Source organism: Chrysoperla carnea, chromosome 4, assembly GCF_905475395.1.
Source record: "Chrysoperla carnea chromosome 4, inChrCarn1.1, whole genome shotgun sequence".
NCBI lineage: Eukaryota > Metazoa > Arthropoda > Insecta > Neuroptera > Chrysopidae > Chrysoperla > Chrysoperla carnea.
The window spans coordinates 66,300,659-66,324,927 of record NC_058340.1 but is presented as its reverse complement, the minus strand read 5'-3'; the positions used below and the strand labels follow the sequence as shown (position 1 = coordinate 66,324,927).

At 29.4% G+C, this 24,269-nt stretch overlaps 1 protein-coding gene across 2 annotated transcripts in view; it reads left to right on the top strand.

Moving 5' to 3' along the window:
* Window positions 1–23,919, top strand: part of LOC123298400 (semaphorin-1A) — an 805,573-nt gene extending 781,654 nt beyond the window's left edge. The window contains exons 3-12 of one of the 2 annotated variants that reach the window (XM_044880393.1): window positions 20,075–20,183; window positions 20,278–20,473; window positions 20,545–20,649; window positions 20,715–20,803; window positions 20,863–21,004; window positions 21,070–21,418; window positions 21,482–21,564; window positions 21,694–22,402; window positions 22,467–22,695; window positions 23,541–23,919. In XM_044880393.1, coding sequence (XP_044736328.1) covers window positions 20,075–20,183; window positions 20,278–20,473; window positions 20,545–20,649; window positions 20,715–20,803; window positions 20,863–21,004; window positions 21,070–21,418; window positions 21,482–21,564; window positions 21,694–22,402; window positions 22,467–22,695; window positions 23,541–23,606 — 2,077 coding nt within the window. In that variant the 3' untranslated portion in view covers window positions 23,607–23,919. Of the gene's footprint in view, window positions 1–20,074; window positions 20,184–20,277; window positions 20,474–20,544; window positions 20,650–20,714; window positions 20,804–20,862; window positions 21,005–21,069; window positions 21,419–21,481; window positions 21,565–21,693; window positions 22,403–22,466; window positions 22,696–23,528 lie in introns of both variants that reach the window. The other variant, XM_044880391.1, reaches the window with a different exon arrangement.
* Window positions 23,920–24,269: the final 350 nt, after the last annotated feature.

The window sequence follows — 24,269 nt, the reverse complement described above, 5'->3', positions numbered from 1 at the left end:
CTGCGCTACACATGAGCGCACTAAAAATACTCATATATACAAGGTGTTTCAAAATGATAAGGTACTATTTTAGATACGTATTCTCTAGCTCAAAATAGTAAAAAAACTTCATATATGCATATGTCAAAAAATAATTTATTACTAAGATATTGGAGCAAAAAGATATTAATTTAACAATACAACATTCAAAGTAATCGCTGTTTTGTTAAACACAGAATTGAAAATTGCGATTCCATGCTTTTTTGATAATTTTACACAGTATCTTCGAAGAACTACATCATTTCTTCGTTCTGCCCCATAATTTAAAAAAACATGTCAATTTATTCCAATCAATTGAAAATAATTTTTGGTGGCTCTCATGATTATAAAATGTTGAAGAACTTGCTCAAACAACGTTTGTTACTAATTGACAAATTTTTAGTCACCGTCCAAACAAATTACGAATATTTATTTATTGATTTAAAGTTTCTTTAACCGTGGCTTACTTGTTTTCGCACTTGATTAACATCTGACTTTAGAAAAATAAGTTTTTAACTTTTTGTATCTTGATAATCAATAGTTTTCGGACATGCGTTTATATGAACTTCTTAGCTTAATTTCAGCTAAGAACCCACATCTAAAAACAAATGCCGTTTAATTTTGAAACACCATATACATAGTGAATATCACGATGCAATGGAATCTTGTCATATGGTATTGTCACGTGAAACTTGATAATAATAATATGATTGCAATCATATCGTCATAATAATAATAATCAGAACGTAATAATAAAAAGGGTCTTGAAAATCGAATAAGATAATATTAGAATGTAGGAGACAACACAAGAGGAGAAATACAAGAGAATGGAAACGATACTAATAAAGTTGTAATAAAAACAAAATTAGAGGGTTATGTACTTCTTACTATTATATTACTTACTTCTTACTATCTTAAAACAAACAGCGAGCAGCAAAAGAGGGTTAAAAATAATAGACAAAATATTCTATTAAAAACAGAAGAAAAATTTACCTTATGTAAAGCTGGGCAAACCTTATTAGAAAATCTTCGATAGTTATTTGATTTAAATAGATGAGTTTATAGTTAAACATTTGTTCTTTTTCAACCTATGAAAAATGTAGTTACTTGGCTGTTGATATTCTTATAACAAGTAAATGTTTCTTGAAGTTTCTTACTGTGTAAAGCTCTCATAACACTGGCGTAAAATCTTCACTCTCGTTGTAGGAAACTGTCTTTGAAATTAAAGCAAGAAAATATCAGACACATTTCATAATTAGGAAGACAAGCTGGTGACTATACAATATTGCCATGAAACATCTAGAGACGATATCGATTTCTGGTGTCACGTTGTGTTGTCACTTTGAGAGGGTTTTTTCGTGTCGAGAACCAAATTTGTTTTAGTTCACGTCAAGAAACATATTACATTGTCTTGTTTCTAAACTGTAAATGGGCCGTATGGCCTAAGTATGTCCCTTGTGGACAGCCAATACAAACTAAACTAATCTCTAAACTGCATTGTCTCATGGAGACATTTTTTTATGACGAAATATAAGTATGGTTGTTTAAAAAAAGATGAATGTTTCTAGTATGAATGCAAACTCGCAACACATCATTTATAAACTTATTATAGGGTTCGACCCCAGATTACATTTTTTTTATTTGCCCAGTTTGAATTTTTCACAAATTCCTTATCTTATATTTTCATTCCTTTTATATATTTTCTTTCAATGTTGATAATAACATAGCAACCAACAACATACATGGGTTTTATGCTACTAATAAGCGTTTCATTATATATATATATATATATATATATATATATATATATATATATATACCTACTTGTAGGCAGTTTCTCCTACAAGGATTGTAACTTTTTCTACAATTTTCATGCCTAATATAAAAGTCATCACCCCAAAAAACGAAATACCAAAATAATTCTATTTTCTTTAATCTACACATTTAGGTACAGTCTAGAAAAATAATTAATTTTGAACCATTCAATATCACTAACTCCAACCGTGAAATGTTTTTCACTATTCACTATTTCACTGTCACTATTTTTTGGATGAACATAAAAATGCACTCAAGTGTCTAATTTTGTAATTTTAATTGATGCTAAAAAATTTTCATTTAAAAATAAATTATGAAATTATAGGAAAAATATGTTTCTCTTGACTAAATTTCCATTTATTTTTTATATATTCACTTCTTGTTCATGATTAAATATAAAACCGCTGTGGGGTATTTTTTTTTTAACATACAAAGGACACTCAAAATATTAATAAGAAAAAATCTACATAAAGAAAAATTTTATTTTTTAACTAATAAGATTATTTACTTTGTCAGTAAGAAATAAAAAATTTTTATTCATGAAAGTTTCTACGATAATTAGGATTCGGTAGCAATAATCAATCTAAAAATAATTAATTTAATAACTTGACGATTATATGAATATTTTTCGAAATTTCGCTCAGTAATCGCTCCCAAATAAAAGAAATGTTACAAAAACTTTTCATCCAATTATCAAGTGAACCCGATTTAAAAATAAAAATATCGGGCCCCTTTGAAAATTGGACGAGAAGTTTTTGAAATATCGACAAAAGTTGCATACGAAGGCGATTTTCCAAAGCAATTTAAATTGAAATCTCAGAAAATTTTCAATTAAACAAAAATACAGTGTCCTTAGGCAAGTCGTTGTTTCGCCCTCCGAAAAATTATCTGGTTCTGGTCGCTAGCGCTTTTTTTACGATATAATTTTACAGCTATACAGGATATATATCAATTCGATTAATTCTTCAATATTCCTAAATTAAAATTAACGCCAAGTTAAGCTTTTGTTATTCGTAAAATAATTTCGATTTTGTCGAATTTTTTCTTACGAATCTTACAAATTGTTACGTCGACCAATCAACTACGGTGATTAGTGTCTAGCCAATGATTGGATTGGCCTATAAGGAGAATAACGGCCCATTGGCACAAACACTAGCGTGCAGAACTTCACCAAATAAGCAACGAGTAACATACAATAGAAGAGTAATTACGATTAACTAATTCATACTGATGATGACTACATGCTAGTCGAAATAGGTATTTATAAAAGTAATACAAAAACTTATCTAGAATATTTTGGTAAAAATCGAAATTTATTTAAATAGCTCTAGGATATTCAAATTTTGTAATTTGAAAAGCAGTTTCGATTTAATATGATTGAACTGAAATTCATTCAAGTCGTTAAAATTAAGCGAGGTTTTTTTAAAACCAGTTCTGAAATAGAGGTTATAACATATGATTTTTTTTTTTTTTAAATCAAAGGTTTTTATTGAAATCATTGTTGCACCAACAACGGAATTCTTTATCTAAACAAAAATTGGTTGCATACACATAATTCCCCATACGTTCCTTATGCGAACAAATAAAAAACCAACACTAGGTGAGAAAAAGAACTTAGTTATAAAAGTTTTTTAACACTTTATAAACATAACGGTCTAACAACAACGTCTATATATAAAGTAAATAAAGTCACTTACTCATTCTAAGCAGTCCTTTTTTAACTTTTTTTTTTTACTTTTATTATTATTGTAAATAAACATTTGTATTTGATTATAAGATTATAATTTTTCATTTATATTCACTTCCCAGTTTTTCTTTAATAAAATGTAAAATGTATAAAAAGAAAATGAAGGAAAGTAACTTGTTTTTATTTTGCATGCTTCTTATTTTGTATATAAATACTAATATTCATGCACAAGAATACAGTATGGTCCATATTTACTGTCATGTCAGCCCTGGTAAGTCAGTTGGTTAAGGCGTAACTAATTCCGTTTGCAGTATGGTTGGGGTAGCGGGTTCGATTCCCGCCGTCACAACAAAAATTAATTTAATTAATAATTGTGATGGACTGGTTTAGTACCTGGTATATTTAAGAAGGCGGTGCACTCACCCTCTAAAAATAATTGAGGAGCTGATATAACCAATAAAATCTAACCTAACCTAATCTAACCTACCTGTTACACGAGATTACTAACTGTCATTGATTATTGGTCATGGACACGAGTGTATTATTTGAGAGTAAACAATTTCAATTAGAATGTTCGCAAAAAATCACGTTTTGTTAGGATCACCTTTAAATCGTGTAAATGCATTCATTATCACTAATGCCCTTTATGAGCAAGTAAAATTTTTAATACCCCTTACGGTGTTAAATTTATAGATTTGATGAAATGATTGGTGTTACTTCAAGTGATTTTCTCTAAATATTTAAGTTTCAATATTTCAAAAACTATGGTATATATAGAAGAGTTTGACTCTTAATTTTAGTCTAAATTTCCCATGATTTAACAGAATCCGCCCTGAAAATTGGATAATACGTTCATATACTCATTTTTTTGGGAACATCTTTAAATCACCTTTTCACCTTCAAAGTAGATCTTAGAAGTCTAAACGAAATTATACCAGCATGCTTCTAATATCCGAAACAGTTTTTTTATTGACATATGTTGTTCATTTACGAACTCACTTTTTACGATCTGAACACGCTGTAAACATTTCAACTTGATATCTTTTTTAGTTTTTGAGTTATCGTGATGACAGACGGACAGACAGACAGACAGACGGACAACCGGAAATGAACTAATTAGGTGATTTTATGACACCTTTACTAAAATTTTATCCATAGCATCAATATTTTTAAGCGTTACAAATTTGGGACTAAACTTAGTATACCTTGATATATTTCATATAAATGGTTTAAAAGTTATTGCATTTCTATGAGAAATTTTTTTTTAAATCAATGTAACTATTACTTTCCTTGGTTTTCGCACTCATTTTTGATCCATTCTGTAAAAATTCTCTTAAATTTTTCCTCTACTAGTTTCATCTTCAAGAATATTTTCTCTTATAGATGTATATGTATGTTTCTATATAAAATTGTATTTTATACCGAAACACGATATGGAAATTGAGTATGTTTCACTTGTATACCCCATAATGTTTTTTTTTTTTTTTTGGTTCTTGTTTAAAAATCTCACTAACACACATAACCCCAGAACACAACAAGCGTGATAGTATTCCATACTTGCATCTGTACTTATTGCAACAGAAAACACACAAATACAAATCTCACAAATGTAAATGCGAAAGTAAGCTTGTTTGTTTGTTACGCTTTCACGCCTAAACTAGCGAATGGATTTTAATGAAACTGTACAGCAATGTAGCTCATACTTCAGAATAACACATGAGATGTTATTTATAAAGGTATATTAATAAAATAAAAAAATTAGAAATTAATTTAAGGTAGTACCAGCATGAAATCACTTTTCGACAGATTTGGCCGAATTTTTTTTCTCGGGTTTATAATAGCTTTATTTATGAATTCCTAAAATTTCATAATTTTTGACCGTTTAGATCGCGAGATATTTAAAGACAAAGTTCGCGATTTTGAGGGTCATGTCCCATTTAAAGCATGTAAAATGTCCGGTCTCTCCAACTATTTTTTATGATATTATTATATATTGAAGAAAAAGTAGAAAAAAATGTTTATACAATAAAATTCTAAAAAAAAAATTTAGAAATTAATTTTCACTTTCGAGATATTAATTTTGACGTAAATTTATCGAAATTGGGACGTTGGCATAATTATTTCCCATTTTAAACGGTCAAAATTTCTGAAACTTTGGGAATTAATAGTAAGCATTATTAAATTCTTAAATTTAATTTTTCGTTAAATTCTGTCGAAAAAAAAATTGTACCATTGCTTTAACATAGAAACTGCAAATACCATGCTGGAACATCCTTAATTTGGCATTACCATAAATTATAGATTTCTGTAAAAATAGTTAATATAAAATATTTCATGGCCATCTTTTTTGATATACTCAATGAATAATAACGACTTTTATACATTTAAAAAAAATAGAAAACCATATATATATATATATATATATATATATTTTACCTGTGTAAAACAATCCTTACCATTATTTCGAGTGTTATAGAAAGGGGATTAAAAAGAGAGCAATCTTTTTCAATCTTTACTTTTAAACCCAGCGAAGCAGGTGGGTATTACTCTAGTACTTGCATAGATTTGTTATTTCTTTTAAAGTGTAGTTCATGATTTTCACATAATAGTTGTAAAAAAGAAAATTTACCATCATCAGAGAAATAGATGCACATATATATAGACAACAAATATTACCATTTTTGTCTCTAGAGACTGAAGAATAACGGCAACCATATGCACTGCATGGATATTGACTCTATATATAGAGTTTGTCCATATAAAAACAAGATATTTTTAGTTGTGCCTTCAGTCACTGTTAGCGTATTATTTTGTTTTGAACGATATTGTTTTGGTTCTTTATTTTTATCAATCAGTTTATATTGAAAATTTTTTTGTTTTTTCCTATTAAACTGTTTTTTATTATTCCATATCGAGTTTGCAAAATGATAATAAGAGATAAGAAGTTAACTTTATTAATGAAAAGGAGTCTGATATATGCTATCAAAACGGTAAGGATTGCCGTGGTATTTAAATGATTTCTCTAAAGCTGAAAATTGTTATACAGATTGTATATGGCATATAAATAACAGTTATGATAATCAGTCAGTTAAATATGAGAACAGAGCTGGTCAGTCAGCCCTAATGTATCTGTTTAACAATTTTCAGCTTTAGTAAATTCATTTATATACTACGGCAATCTAAAACGTTTTGATAGCCTATATCTGATCCCTTTTTTACCATTTACTGACCACAGTATGTGTGTGTACACAACTACTATAACCAATTCTCAAATGATCAGCTTTAGTAAATTCAAAGAATTTTTACATTATAAATAGGTCACATTACCTTTTCAAAATAGTGTTGAACTTAAAAAATAAACGTTTCCCAAATTCATAGTAGGATATTGGGAAACAACTAGTGCCACTACTAGATTGGTCTTGGGATGTTATTCGAGTCATTTTAACTTTTCATTACATCCGGTATATAATGTAAAAGTTTGTTTGGTTTATACAGTGTGTCCAATTTTGTCTGCACCATATGGAAAACTTTTTTTAGAAAGATTTCGTAAAAATAACAAAATATGTTCTTTCATGGTAGATGGATATAATATTGGATATCTGACCGTAGTTTTCAATTAAATTAAAGATTTTATCGATGTTGTATAAAGGTACTTCACTCTTCTTCTTCAAAACTCGTTTAAGAATACAAAAACTTGATATCTGATTCTTTCATATTGGTCATACAGAACTAAGAATAACTTTTTTTTATAAAAAATTTTTCCATTTGGTGCTAGTTTAATTTGACGCACTGTATATTTAGCCCATATGGATTAATAAGTATTCAACAAGTATTTAATGGGGATAATTCGAATGAATTTTTCTTCATGACAATATTAATTTTAATTATATTTTCTATCTCTGGTTTTCAAGAATTTTCATAAATCATTTATAATTTTCAATTAATTTATCAAGTGTAATCCAGTATTTATTTTATAAAATGCAGTTCTATTTACAGAAATGAAACAAAATACTTATGTAATCCATAACATATTTCTACTTAATTCAATTAATTATAGATAACTTTATAAATTTAATAGATCTCAGAACAATTGATTTACTTTCATTACAAAACATTTTAATTATGTAATTTTTTTATTTTTATTTGCTAATCTCTTTATTTTTTTTAAATATTTATTTTCTCTAAAGAAATAGCATGAACTTAGAAATCAAAACAGTATACAGGGTGATCTAAGACAACTTCACACTTATAGCCGGGAAAAATTTCTTTACTTCAGGGTGTTAAAATTTTGGACAAAGAAACATATTTTTGTGAATATTACTGAAAAGTAGGTACACTTAAAAAAAACTGAAAATTAATTATGTTATAATTTCCCCTTGAACATTAAAAATAATTTTTGTATTTACATACTTTCAACTCTTTTGGCTCTGAAATAAAATTGAAACTGTTGCTTTCGATATATTCGATGACCACACCCAATCAAAAACAGAATATACGATGTTTGAATAAAAATCAAACCTATATGTAAGGTACAAGAACATTGATTGTAATATTTACAATTGTACGATTCGCTGTTGCATCCTTTCTAGATATATTCTATATCATATAGCATAAAGTTTACTAGAAAATGTGTTCTATCAGAATAGTAGAAGAGATAATATTTGTTCCACAGTTGTAGACATAATATACAGGATATGACTTTTAAAAATATGCGAAAAGTTAAAATAGTCAAGTCCCTATCGCGAAAAATGGATCGGCACTCTAATCTGAACACCACTAAAGTATCTTATTAGAATTCAATATACGTAACAGAAAGATAATCATTAAATAATAGGTATTCTAAAGCTAGAACTACCGACTGGTAACTAAGAGCATATTCTCAATAACAAAATTACTATTGTTTCTTAATATACATCCTATTTTTTCAATGTCTACTAATACCCAGTTTAAACCAGTTTTCACTGTTCCATTTGAAGTCATCGCATCGGTTGTCCCATGGCAAAATAAATTTTCCCATAGATATTGAGATATTTGGAAGTGATTTTTCCAAAATTTCCGTATAATTTTAAAATATAATCATCCCATATATTGCATTTTTGAGACAGGCAAACGGACAGACAACCGAAAATGAACTAATTCTTTGATTTTATGAACACCGATACCAAAATTTTGTTCGTAGCATCAATATTTTTAAGTGTTACAAACTTGTGACTAAACTAAGTATACTTTGATATATTTCATACATGGTATAAAAACGTAAACTTTAACACCTCAAATCTATAAATTTAACACCGCAAGAGGTAATAAAAATTATCTGCTTATAAAGGACATTAATGAGAATGCATATACATTTAAAGATTTTCATAAGAAAGCGTGATTTTTTAGGAACTTTCCTATAAGATTTTGTGTATGTGTGTAGCCTATATGCTTGAGAAGCACCCACTACAATTTATTGGATAGCAAGAAACTTCTATTGGCAAGCATGTTTAGTATACACGAAATCTTACAGGAAACAATATTGAACGTATAGGACATAATTTTTAACACAGACTGTATATGTATATATGTGAGACAACGTAACGTCCACTTGGGATATATACACAAAACAGAAAAACACTCACAGTGACTTCGTAATTGAATGACAGCTCCATTATTATGTATAGTTCGTTAGTTTAGAGCTAGATGACTGCTACACTCTAATGTAGAAAAAAAATTGAGAGAAGAAAACACATCAGTAACAGTAATAGAGTAAAAAAACACTATTAAAAATGAGAGCTTTACGGAATTATTATTATATTTGGTTTATTTTGTTGTTCATAATTAAAAATTTTAAGTATGGGAGGAGAATATCTACAAAAATTAAAGTTCAGCTAAGTTTTTTTGTTGTATGCTTTGTGCAATGCAATGGTTTGAAATATTTAATAGAATATGTCTGTACATATTAATGATACAGTTATACCAGGAAAGCATTTAGAAAGCTCATGAATTAATCTAGTTTATTTCTCGTAATGTATTTTTAACAAACTACCAGTGGTGGATTTACCAGTAGGCTGAGTAGTCTGAAGCCCAGGGTGGCCAATTTTAAAGGGCGACAGATTTAGCTCATGTTTTATTTCGATTTACAGAATTATTATACACACACAAAATGCGAGTTTCGAAAATTTGACAGAATTAAAATATTTAATAAAAATTGAAATATAGTCATGGACAATTTTTGGAAGATCCCGTTTAAAACATGCTACTGAACGTAAAAGTGCAGGTTGCCGGTGGGTAACTCGGTAGGATATTGTTTATTCTAATTTTTTTTTAACAAATAAGTAATATTGATCGAATTGCTTCGGAAAAAATGTTATCATATAATTGGGTGTCAAAGTTAACAAAAAATGTTCTTAGACATTTTCTCTAAAGAATCCAGTTTTTGAGTAACAAATTCGTAAAATTTAAAAAAACGGGATTACGATTTTCATCCCTCACAAACTGTATGAAAAAATCAGATTTTTAATATGTATAAAATATTTATTTCCAGTGTAAAACTTACTCTACAAAATTTTTTAGCCTAATTGCATTCTAAGTGCTTGATTGTTATTTGTTAAGAGTGCGCGAAAAACCACCCAATAACCATTTTCTGTTCTATACATGCTAGAAAGATGGGATTTTCACTGATCGACTCGGAATGAAGTCAAATTAACAGAAAAGTTCGAAAATTTTCATTTTCCACAACTCTATTCCCGGAAAATCTGTCTGTGATTGTAAAATATAGGGTATTTCAACAATTAACTCAGTCCATTGTTAAATATGCCAGCTAAAGTTTGCAAACTTTTCTTAGGAATTCAAAGTTTGGACAGTTAATATATTTTGTTAAGAAAAGTCCAAAAAAGACGAGAAATGGAAAGAACTCTCCTAAACTTAAATAATTAAGCAGCAAATTTGGAGATTAAACTTCATAGTACCTACAGAAGAATAAAAGTGATGAAAAGAATTGCAAAAAATATATAATGGCAACGACCTCTTCCAGAAATATATTCAACTTCATTACACTTTAATAAAAACCCACGTGGTATAAATAAAATTTGATTAATAAAATAACTATTTTCAAGTGTACTTGGAATGAAACAAACACGTGTCCTGTATATTAAGTTGAATCAAATCGAAAAAATAATAATAATAAGCAAGTTGAATGTTCGATGTACTTTGCTCTATTGTCTGATTGATATTTCTTTTCTTATTGAAATTAGGTATTTATACGTAAATTGGTAGGTTTATAACCATTTTAAGCCAATTTTTTAAAATCATTTTTCACGTTCCTTTAGCAATATAAATTATTAGCTCAACGCGTACAGAATTCCGCAGTGCGTAGCTAAAAACAGGTTAGAGAAATAATTTATGAGTGAGTAATTTACTTTCTTTTTATTTATAGGCAATTTTATTACAGATATGATATACAAATTATATAATTAAAAAACTATATCGTCATATTACCAGCACGATAAATTTGAATATGAGGGGTAAATCATAGAATTCGATAAAGAAATATGGAAGATTTCGCGTGGACAGGAGGACTATTTTAGTAAAAAAAAATAGAAATTTTAATCATTTAAAAGTGGCTGTTAGTTTTATAATAAAATAATATAATTTTTATTTGTTAGACAGAAATTTGTTTACTTTACTAGCGCGCATCCAAATCCTCGCAGATGTAAGATGTAGGTACTTCATTCGCACTTCAAAGAAATATCCAAAATTTACACATCTTAAAATAAATTCTCAAAAACGTTGCAAATATTTTTAGATCTTGTTTTTAACAGGTTCCGCATCAAAATAGATGCTATACTTTATGGACGGGTGACTACAAAACTTTAAGAAAAATAGAAATATTAGTTATTCGTTTGTAGTGAGAGAATCTCAACAAACACTTTAGACAGCCGCGAGGAATGAAGCAAACCTTACCTCTCGTGTTACGTTGTTGGTTAGGTTGCTACAGTGGAAAATCGTTTCAAATACTATTATCACACGTTTTCCTACAACACACAGGGCAGGCTTCGAATATATTTTCGCTCTTACAATTCAGTCATTTCCTCAAGTTACATTATTCTATGTGTGTTGTTTTTATATGTTCAATTTCTACTAGAATTGTCCATTTAGAAACAATCCCGTTCTAGTACTTTCTATATGTTCGAGAGAGATTGGTTGTATGTTGTACAGTCAAATTCATATCAGGTACACTGCTACAGAGTGGTACATAAAAATGATGTAACAGTCATAACAATAAATTGTTCGCTTCTGAAAAAACAGGAAGTTTTTATTCAAACTTGCATTAAACGAGAGTTTCTGAGATATCGACTGATTTAAAAAAAAAAAAAACTGACTGAAAAAATACTCTAATAAGGTGGATTTTTATGGTTTTGAGTTCTAATCGTACTACATAAACAGTAGACAAGCTTGATTTTAAGGTTGATCGACAAGTTTTTGAAGTATGAACTAAAAAATTGCACCTGAAAATTACAATTCTAGTTTATATCTCAAAAACTATCCGCCTAGTCAAATTCACCTGACTGTATTTTTTGCCTCAAAATTACTCAGTATTTGACTAGAAAAATATTGACAAATCAAACCAATTTTTCATAATTTATTTTTAATTTCATGTTCAGGCGAGGAATTAAAATTACACATTTATTTGGAACCATCCGGTTGGTTATATTTTATGCTCTTAAATAAAAATATTTGAAAAAATATAATAGTGACAAATAATAAATTTTATCCCTCTTTTGCACAAAACATTTCGCACAAAATCACATAATTTTTAGTATTCCGTATCTTTTTGTACGTTGGTAGCTAAAAAACAAAATTCAAAATCAAACTTCATAAAAAAATTTTAACAGCAAATTGTTTTAGGAATACCATAAAAATTATGGTCTTAATTAATTTATACAAAAACATTAGTATTTCAAAGTAAGTTTTATCGAACCCTCAATTCACAAACCATGTACACACTTAACTGACTTTTATATTTATATAGATAATGGGCAAAAAATATATGATAACATTTTTTTTATTTATGAGCTATAACGCTGGATAATCATAGTTACATAATACCCTCTATTCACAAATGTTAGGGAAAAAATACAATCAAAATTGCTTTAAAAATTTTGTTTTATATAAATAATATCAAAAATATTAAAAAAAAATGCTGAGCTTTAATGGTAACAATAATAATCTTATCTGATAATAATGATAACATATGATATTCCATTAGTACTGAATTTCGTATTATTTCCCGCCTTTATGGACGTCACGTGATAATAACGTCATAATTTTATATATTTGGTCAATATTTATATAAAATTTGTACTATAAATGTAATATTATTTGTGAGAATAGTTTAACTTTGTTTTTAAATTTCGATATTATTCGAGGTTTTCCAAAACAAAATGGAGAACATTTACTAATTAAGTTCATTTTATTTTAACTGATTTCTTTCAAATTTAGCGAAATTAACATTTCGCTTAAAACGACTCATCAATATTCGAGGATAACCTCCCAATGTTTTAACTGGTTTATTGGATAACTAACACAGATTTTAGGATTATTGGATCCAAATTACCTACAAAAATTAGTATTTCCCAAATCAAATGTACATAATTTTGTTAAGGTTTCGCAGATTTGTAATGATTTGATGAATAACAACTTGCAAAATATAATCTGAAAAATGTTAGTTGTCGTCTCTCCCCGCACAGAAATTTTGAAACTTAATTCGACACACTTATCTACGTGGATTCAAACACTGTAAACACGTAAAGATATATTTTTAAGATAATAATATTTACCAAATAAATTTTAAGATGAAAGCACAAAGCTTTTCACAATAAGTCAAGCTTAATGTAAAAATAAATACGGAAAAATAACAATAGAAAAAAAAACCGATATAAGTTATTTCTATATGTTCTAAAAAGATAAAATGTGAAATAAAAGCTAAAGAAACAAAAAAGCCACATTGCTCACTCAAAGCACGAATGGCTAACACACAATACATTACCTCAAAAATCAAAAATTATCTAACTATTGTTTCTGATTCAACAAATCAATGCATTTTCATTGATAAAATGAGACTCGTCTGTTCATTTCTAATGCATCCAGTCAACCATCCTCTTCCAATATACCATCATTACCAATCGACCAGTCGATGTGTCTATGTTGGGGGGTGTCAGCTAGTACGGTGGTGTGATGCTGTGACCAGTTGTTTGGTTACATTGTGTGACATTGATGTTATCACAATGAATAGTACGAATAAAATAGACGCATAGTAATAGTTGGGTAGCAAGTTTTGAAGGATGAGATAGTGAACTGTTCATTCTTCTTCACTCTTTCCACGGAGCTTACTTATCCAGTGTTGTTTTTCACTCTGATTGCCACTGCGTGACAAATTACAGTATGAAAATAGAAGGACCTCTTGTTGGTGTTTTGTCCGAACGAGCATCGTGTATCGTAATGCATCACTTCTGTATGATAAAATCGATGAAAACAAGAATAATTTCACTTGTGTTGTAGCGGTTTCGTAGGATATAAAAATATTTTCATTAGATAAAGTACCATCCAAAGTTACAATCCTCTACTATATATTGACGTTGCAACTTGATGTTAGGCTTCAACCTCTCATACTATCTCCATTTAGATAAAATGGTAACTAATCTTCAGCCCCAGCAATATAATCGACTTCCTAAATTAGCAAGCTTGTTGAATTTATGCAAATCGTGTTACTTTTTGGGGTGAATTATCCAGATCTGCATTCTTATTCGATATTAGAGCCTGTTAGAAAATTTCTAACAAAGTCATCCGCAATATAGAGCCTCTGATTTGTATTATGAAGCAGATAATTTTTTGACTTTGGTAATAAGCTAGAAATTAGGACATAACAGAGCGTTTGAGATTAAGAAATGCATGGTTTCTGTAGATTTACAAGTGGCAAGATACAAAGAAAGAAAAGCGGGTTCTCTTGCAGTTTTCTTACCTTCTACAGCCGTTTTAATCAAAATCTTTCTCTTGAAGATAAACTGTCCAGAGTCTTGATGTTATAGCCAGACAGTAAACTTCATGATATTTAAAACTGAACAAATCGAAGACATTGATATAAACTTACCTGCAACTGCATAAAAAAGTAACTTAATTCTCGTATCCATACTAAGCTGAATTTTCTACTATTTTTGCCTATCCTTATAATCCTTATATAGCTAAAAAACAGGCGTAAAAATGGTAAGGTTGTAAAAAGTCTAATACTGAATCCTGAATAATTGTAAAGTTAGTAAGTAGCAAATAGTGAATAATGATGGCCTCCAATATAGGCTACTACAAATGTTATTTGAATTGCAGTATATAACAACTTCTCTCTTGAGTTAGTTGATGGTAGCCGGTGGGTGCAACACACTCACTCACACACACACACACACACTTATACAGTTCACATCCCACTAAATATACACTTCTCACTCGCCATTTCTCGTTACAACTTTCACACTACCATAGTAACAATTCTAAAATAACCGTAATAGTAGCAGCCAGCCAAAGCTGTAACATCATCAATACTACCACATATACACCAGACTGCATAATTTACTATTTGCTACAAAATATAACAACTAAACAATTACAGGGTTATTGTCGGGCTTATTGCGCATAGTTTGATGTCAAAAGCAACGATGGAAACCTACCAAAAAAACTTATTTGTGTTTACAACTTCCAAATTTTAGAGTGTTTACTTGTGCTAACATCTTTTCTTCTTTTCTTAAGGGTAAAGTTTAAAACATTGCAGTTCAAGTTAGTAGTTTAAGAGTCCTGCTAGAGTCTCATGGTCTCACTCGATCAATCAAGCAATTGTAATATTGCACTCCAAAACTTTGCATCATTACTGCTTAAGCCAGCAAATGGTGTAAGTTGAGGCAAGATGACATTTGGTTTTAAACGTTCTCTAATAAATAATTCTTACTGAGAGAAAAGGACACTTTTGAATTGTTATTTTATGAAATGAATAACTTTGTATAACAGCAAGGATATGCAGAAGGACAATACATATGAGGCAGGCAGACGACACTCTTGTCTCTTGTTCAATTTAAGACAAAAGATGCTTCACAGGGATTACAATAGTAATGACAGAATAACTAACATCCACATATATCCAATACATAGGCAACTCGTTTCTCTATCCAATGACTTTTTTTTCCAGCTGGTAGTAGCCTTCTCTAAATGTTTTGATTTTATCATATATATGTATATAAAGCGGAACTAGACAATTTATTATAAATTTGAAATACTATTTAGGGAAACGAACATTTTATTTGATAAGATTTAAAGCTCTGAAAAGGGCTTCTATCGTTCTGTTATTCGGCAACGTCATGTGACGATGAGAAAAAAATAAATTTCACTTAAATTTAAGGAATATTTCCCCAAAATTGGTTTGTTTTCTTTACACAAATTGTAGGAAATGGATTGACCAAGCAAGATTGCCATCCATAGAACTTTCAAATATATTAAATGTTCAAACAGACTTTAAAATATCATTTTAAAGTAGTCCGGCCATCACGTGACTAGTCAACTATAGTCAACTAGACAATTTGTGTGACGTAAATATAATAAAATGCTCTAAAAATATCATAAAAACATCAAAGTCCAAAGTTTTTTTAGGTTTTCTTTTTGGTAAAGTTTGGTTTCTCTGTAATAAATCGTCTTCATGATGAAAAGTGTTTGAAGCTTAATCACCGATTAATATTTGTACAATTATTGCGAGTTTTTCCATAAGGAACTGTATTAAAAATCACAATTTTAAAATGAAATAATTCAAAATTTTGCCCCAACCCAAAACTGTGTTTATTATGATCAAGGGACTTTGAACTATCATCTATCGCAAAAAATGAACATTCACCGTAATTGCTCAAACTACCTTAAATTATACTGAAATAAAGTCCTTTTTTAGTCACAATGGGAATTGTCACGGTTTATAGCACTGTTATTTCTCAACACTATGTATTTTTCCGAGAATTTAATAATTAAATAACTATTGATATTCCCTTACCTATACTTGGTAACCCATAAAACCCAACCCGACGTTTTGAAGTGGGTGAAAATCTCGTTCGAACATTCCGTTACATAGATACATACCAAGCTAATAAAAGTGTGTTATGAAAAACCTTTGTTTTATCTACCCACAAAAAAAAATTGCTTTCAAAGAGAAAAATTGTTACAATTCTAGGAAATTCTAAACGAATATAGATACTGACTTTTAGAAATTAAAAAATATTTTGTGAAATCCTAATTTAATTTTTCTGTATTATGCTGAAGGATTAATAATTTAATTTAGTTGGAATTTTCTAATATACAGTTGTTCGATATTTATAAAAGATAAAGTAGGTCAAGGACCAATTGTGGTATTTTAAAATCATTTCAGAACGGTTGGCAATTTGATAAGTTCAAAATGTGGCCGGGTTATGGCCGGGCTAGTATGTTAATTATTTCAATTTTCAAACCATGAAATTTTAATTATTCATACTATAATTACTTCAGTCCCCATGACTGACTATCTTTTTTCAATTATCTTCTTATGTGTAACAAGAATTACCATTTTGAAATGATTATCAAATACTACGTCTGACCCTTGGCTTGAAAAAGATAAAAGTGAAAAATAAAATACGAAAAACCCATACAGATAATAAATATACTGGGGAAAAAAATGTATAAATTTTCCTTTTCTCTTAAAATACAACAATTTGTAAAGATTTACAACCATAATTAAAAGATTCTTATCTTAACCCTAAAGACAAATATCCACAGCTTAATTACTTATACATCTTATCTTTTTTTTTGCTAGTAAGGGTGTACTCTTGTAAATGCTGGTAATACGATATATAATAAATATTTTAATTAAACTTTATGATACTACCGTGTATTCAAAAAGTAAATATCATATAAATGGTAATTAAAAAGACGGATGATTATCATAATTTCTTCAATTATCAGACCTGCATAAAAACTACTGTGCATAAAAATATCTTTATAACCTTTTTATGATTTTCTTATATATTTTCAATCATGTATATCTAGTAAATTTTAGCCTCAAAACTCTTGTTTAATATTTTTTATAGTTTTCAAAGTAGCAAAGAGTCCAAATTAAATAGTTCTGTCACTAATAGAGAGCTAAAAGAAAAAGAAATATATCTTTACACAAAACAAAGTTACAAGAACTATCAGATATAACTTATAAATCAGTTTTAGTTATAATAGTAATCGAAAACGTAAATAGTCTCGCTTAGAAACTAGAAAGACTATCTCTCCTATAGTTTTCTATTTTTCATTTGTAGATTTTTTACAAAGTTTAAAACAACACGACCTTATCCAGATTTGACTGTTTCCTTACTCTAGAGACTTAGTTGAAACAAGTGAAAACAAACAATTGACTGAGTTAATTGTTGAAATACCATGTAAAGACAGTGTTGATTAGTCTATAACATTAAACATATACCTATACATGTCACACATACATAATGTGTGCCCTCGTGAGTAAACCGAGATATATACAAAAAAATGTTTCAAACAAAAGTTGTTTATTTTTGGATAAGGAACATTTTTTACATTTAACCTATGTTGCTCATTTACGAACTCGACCTCATTTTTTACGTCCTGAGTGCGCTGTAAAAATTTCAACTTGATATCTTTTTTCGTTTTTGAGTTATCGTGTTCACAGACAGGACTTATTAGTTCATTCTATGAACATCTATACCAAATTTATTTTTCTTAGCATCAATATTTTTAAGCGTTACAAACTTGGGTCTAAACGTAATATACTATGTATATTTCATATATAAATGGTATAAAAACGTTGTAATTATTGCTAACACAAACAAAATTTATAAGCTCAAGAGCTTATAAATAATGCAATTTTCATTTGTTTTATTTATTTGACCAAATTTTTTTTAAAACAAAACTTAAAAACATATTTTTGTATAATATTGACATATATACATGCATGTATGTATTGTATGTATGTCTGTATGTAAAAGTGTAGACCAAGAAATAATCTGATCAAATATGTCTGACTGCATTTTTCATATCCATCTTACAAACATGACGATGCAAATGTCTGGTTGAATATATGCTTTTCTTCTTGCTTTTCTGAATTGTACATACATTGGTATAAACGTGTATATATAAGTATAATATAAACCGTATAGTTTCTCTCTCTCTATACTTAATGCCCAAGTTTCATATGCAAATATTTCTTCTACAAAGGCAATTTTATATTTGATATATACATTTCTAAGTACAAAATCTTCAAGGTTTTTAGGAATATTATCAATCATACCACGGAATTTTATCCTTTAATTAATTACAAAGTTATTTACAATCTTTGTTTTTTAACTAAATTCGAAGTTGTTATTTACGCCTGTGTTAATTTTTACACTTTTTTCACCATTATTTTTTTATTGATTTCTTATAAGTGGTTTCGTCTCATCGAATAACTATTTTAATCCAGGATTTAACATTTATTTGGAAACATTTATACCGAAAATCGAACTAATTCGATACAAAACGACTTGTTTGTATAGTCACCGTTCTTGTGAAATCAATTTCTGCCGAATACAATCGAATTTTAAAAAAAAACTGGGACTGTAGTTCATTATTTTTTAAATTAAACTTATAGTTTGCATTAAGGGGTAGTTACCTAAATTGGTTTCCAATAGCTACCCAGAAGAGACACATTTAGACCGTAAGATTCATAACTAAACCTTGGCTGATATGTCCCTGTTCAACAGTTTCAGCATTCCTTTAACTATTTAGAGCTATTCAATAAAAGGAAAGAAAATTTTAATGCCAAGAAGTTTTAAATCACCGTGGTTGTCAATAGTAGCTGGTGAATCTTCGCATGCAACCTTCTGGTTCAGTGAATGAGGGAATAGATATTTAACTAATGAAAACGTAGATATTTTAATCGAAACGAACTTTGTTCTTAGTAAATTGTAAGGGTTTTTTTGAACAATTTCCAACGCCACAAAAATGATGAAGATTATGTCGCGACAGGTATTAATCAACTGATTTAAAAGATCACTATAACGTTATCAAAATATTAGCAAAACTTTTCTTCTTTTTCACTAATAGACTCTGTAAAAAGTAGCTAAAATTCAAATATACATTCAGTCTATAAAACCAAAATTTGTCCAAGTATAAAACAGTAAAATGATAAAAAAAATAAATAAAAGAAAACTAAATATGAAAAACTAGAAAAAAACTTTGAGATAGAATCATCATACATAATCCTCTCGTCTATGTTACATTTTCCAAGAATATCAAAGTACTTTCTGTTTATGTTTTAACAGTCAGCACAAGTCTTTTTCTTCATCATACTAACACAGTTTTTTGATATTTCTCGTCAATTTTTTTGTTTCTAACTAGAAAAGTCAAACGTCATAGTTATTTTTCTATATGAAATATTTTTTGATGTTTAATGTGATGATAATTTAATTAGTAGATCGAATTTTTTTAAGGGAATATTAATTTTTTTTTCTTTTTCTGTTCCAGAAATTTGGTGTACAATTTGAGTATAACTGATTTGTCAGAGTTGCAACGATTAACATGGTACTCCAAAGATACAGATGCCAAAATGTGTGTTATGAAAGGAAAAGACGAGGTACGCAGTCAAGAGATGTTAATCATTTTATGAGAAAATGAAAAAGATCGACGATAGATGTACAATTTAAATATAAAATATTTTTTTGTTTCAGGAAAATTGTCAAAATTATATAAGAATATTGACAAAAATAACCCCAAACAAATTATTGGTTTGTGGTACAAATTCTTTTAAACCAATGTGCCGAGAATATGGAATACACCCTGGTAACTATACAGTGGAAAAGGATAAGACAGGACAAGCTTTATGTCCGTACGATCCATATCATAATTCAACAGCAATTTTTGTTGGTATGTTAAGAGTTCAATAGAAAATCTAAATGTTTCCGTCCACAACTTCTAAATAACTTTTCCAATTTTAGATGGTGATCTTTATACGGGCACCGTAGCTGATTTCAGTGGTATGGACCCAATGATATATAGGGAACCGTTACAGACGGAACAGTATGATTCTATGAGTTTGAATGGTGAGCAAAAAATAGAATATTAAAGACAACTCAGAATAATTAATTTTTGAATAAATTTTTTTAAGCTCCTGATTTTGTAAGTTCGATGACCCAAGGAGATTTCGTATACTTTTTCTTTCGAGAAACAGCTGTAGAATATATAAATTGTGGAAAGGTAAGACTGTTTGGGACAATTCTTTGGACAAGTTAGAATAATATTTGTTTAATTTTTAGGCTGTGTATTCCCGAGTTGCTCGAGTTTGTAAATATGATCGAGGTGGTCCACATCGTTTCCGAAATCGGTGGACTTCATTCTTAAAATCACGATTAAATTGTTCAGTTAGTGGAGATTTTCCATTTTACTTTAATGAAATTCGTAAGTTCTTTTAAATCCAAAAAAATCTCCACAATTATTAACATTTTTCTTTCTATACTTTACAGAATCCACAACGGAATTAATTGATGGCGAATACGGTGGTACAAGTGCTCAATTAATATATGGAACTTTCACAACACCACCAAATAGTATTTCGGGTAGCGCAGTTTGTGCATTCTCATTACAAGATATCTCGGATACATTTGAGGGGAATTTTAAAGAACAGGCTGCTTTAAATTCCAATTGGTTGCCAGTTCAAAGTGTTAAAGTTCCAGATCCACGGCCTGGTTTATGTCACAATGATTCCAGAACGTTGCCAGATTTAACATTAAATTTTATTAAGCAACATTCGTTAATGGATGAAAGTGTTCCTTCATTCTTTGGACAACCAATTATAATTAGAACTAGTTTTCAGTATGTATTTGGTAATTTTTTGGAAATCCATGATTTTATTATCTAATTTTTTATCTGTTATAGCTATCGTTTTACACAAATTGCTGTTGACCCTCAAGTAAAAGTGCCTGGTGGAAAAACTTACGATGTATTATTTATTGGAACAGGTAAAATTTGTTTTTAGTATAAAACTACAAAATTGAGTCAAATTTTCTTGCTAAAATTCGCAGAAAATGCTTAGCTTGAGAAGGTTAATACTAACTACTAGACTTATTTTCACACTGCTTAATTTTCAGATAATGGAAAAGTAATCAAAGCAGTAAATGCAGATTCAGCAGACGCCAGAAATCGTGTAAATTCAGTTGTTATTGAAGAAATCCAAGTATTCCCAATCCATATGGCTGTGCGAAACCTTCAAGTGGTTGATGGCCGTTTAATTGCCGTATCTGATAATGAAGTGCAATCATTGCGCTTACACCGTTGTGATAGTAACCAAATAAGCAGTTGTAGCGAATGTGTTGCATTGCAAGACCCGTATTGTGCTTGGGACAAACAATCGGGTAAATGTCGTTCATATGGTGCACCACGTTGGGACGAAGAGAACTTCTTCTATCAAAGTGTTTCAACGGGTCAACATGCAGCGTGTCCCGCTAGTAGTGTCCTCGGGAAAGATGCTGGTAGCGTTGGCGGATTAAGTTCAAGTCAGCCAAATCAAGATATTATGCGACCCAACAAAGATCAACAAGATGGTGAAATTGTAAATATTATGCAAGAAAAAGAGTATGACAACAGTGGTCCTTCTGTAGCAGCCGCTGACAATCTTCCACCACAATATTCAATTGAAACATTGATAATGGCTGTTGTTGCTGGAGCTGTTACAGCGCTTGTTGTTGGTTTTGCCGCTGGATACTTTTGTGGTAGGAAATGTCACAAGGATGAAGATGATAATTTACCCTATCCTGACACGGAGTATGAATATTTCGAACAGCGACAAAATGTTAATAGGTAAGTATATAACCCTCTTTCTTAGGTTTTTCAACAATTTCTAAATCCTTTTCTATTTGATTAGAATACAAGCTGAACCAAAACTTCTTCCACAAGAAGAAGTCACATATGCTGAGCCAGTGTTAGTTCCACAACCTCCACCCAAATTACATTCACCAAAGAGTACGGTACGAAATAAAGGTCCACATCAGAATAATGCTGAAACATTGTTCCAATTTCAAACAGATGGTGGATATAATCGTGACGCTTATCGTGGCGGACGAGATAATTTTGGTACCTTACGATCACATCAAGTGAGTAGACAATACTACGATTAATTTTCATTGCAAGCTAATGTTTTTTTGTTTCATAATTTTAAATGTTTTATATATAATCGAACTATTTCGATAGCATTCTCCCCTATATCGAAAATTTACTCATAAAAAGAATAATGGATATCTTTCTATGCGTCAAGATTTGCTTTGCTTTATGGCGAAATCATTTGCTACAGCCTTTTTTGTTTGTCATATTATATTCAATGCTCTAAGTCCTGTCGCAATTAATGTATCCATACCTGAGAATTCTAAATGTTTAGTTCGAAAATGAACGAAAACACTTCAGAGGCAGTTCATGTTTGGAAACAAATCGTAGTAAATTCAATATAGGGGAGTAGGACGCCAATTGTATTAATTTTATATTTAAAATTTATCTAAAGCCTTAAAAAAAAGACATTGTGATGAATACTAATTGAGAAAAATAACTTTGTTTTTTGTTTTTGTTTTTTTTTTAAACTCATAAACACATACAACAAAACATTACAAAACAAAACGCAAAAATCATGCAACACATTCAAATCAACTGGTAACCGCTTTAATAACCTTGTCGAAAATAACACTAAAAATAATCTTAAAAAATAATATTTTATCAAAGTAATTTTAAGTTATTTTGAAATAGCGCTATTTTTTAAGGTCATTTCATTTAGCAGTTATTTATAACGGGTGATTTTGGACGGTAACCATTAAAAAAAAAGCTTTGCGCAATCAAACTCATTTAAAACCATTAGCTTTCCAAAAGAAATATCTAACATAAAACTTACAAAACATCAAATACAATTTTTTGAACGAAACTTATATAAATGTAACTGTAGCCTCTACTACAGGGAGATAATTATCGACGTGGTGATGGTTTTGCCACAACAAGGAGTGTAAAAAAAGTCTACCTCTGAGAAACAAGTGAGGAGGGCGGGGGCGCCCATCGTAGTATGTCGCGCTTGCCGGGGGTCTCGCGACGTCATCCGCATCGTCAAGGGGGCTCATCAAGCTCCTCACCCTCGCCCCCCTCGTCCAGTCCGTCACCACCACCCAACCAATCGTCAGGAGGAGCGGACTGTCCACCAAGTTATATTTACAGAGCGTAAATATCATAGACTTCTATATAAATATATATATATATTTAAAAAAAATGTTACAAAGCACAAAAAACGAAAAAAAAAATGGGAAACTTAAAGAAAAAAAGGGAAGTTAATACATAACCTTACCCGTGCCATCCGTTATTGTAAAAATTGATATATTTAAATTACAATTTTCTTAAGAGCTGTTTTAATTTTATACGAAATATATAAAAAAAACTTGAAATAATAAGTTTAGTGAAAACACAAAAACAAACTTTTTGCTAAAAATTAAATTAAAAAAAATAAATTAAAAGAATATTGTAATTAATTTGTCAATATATCTTTATTTTTAATATCGTTGCCTATTCACCAAAATAATAAAAAAATTAATCAATAAAAATATTTAAAAAAATAAAATGTAACAAAACAAAATGGTCTCAAATTTTGAAGAAAAAAACACTCATAAAAACAAAACCAAGTATGAATACGTATTTTGTG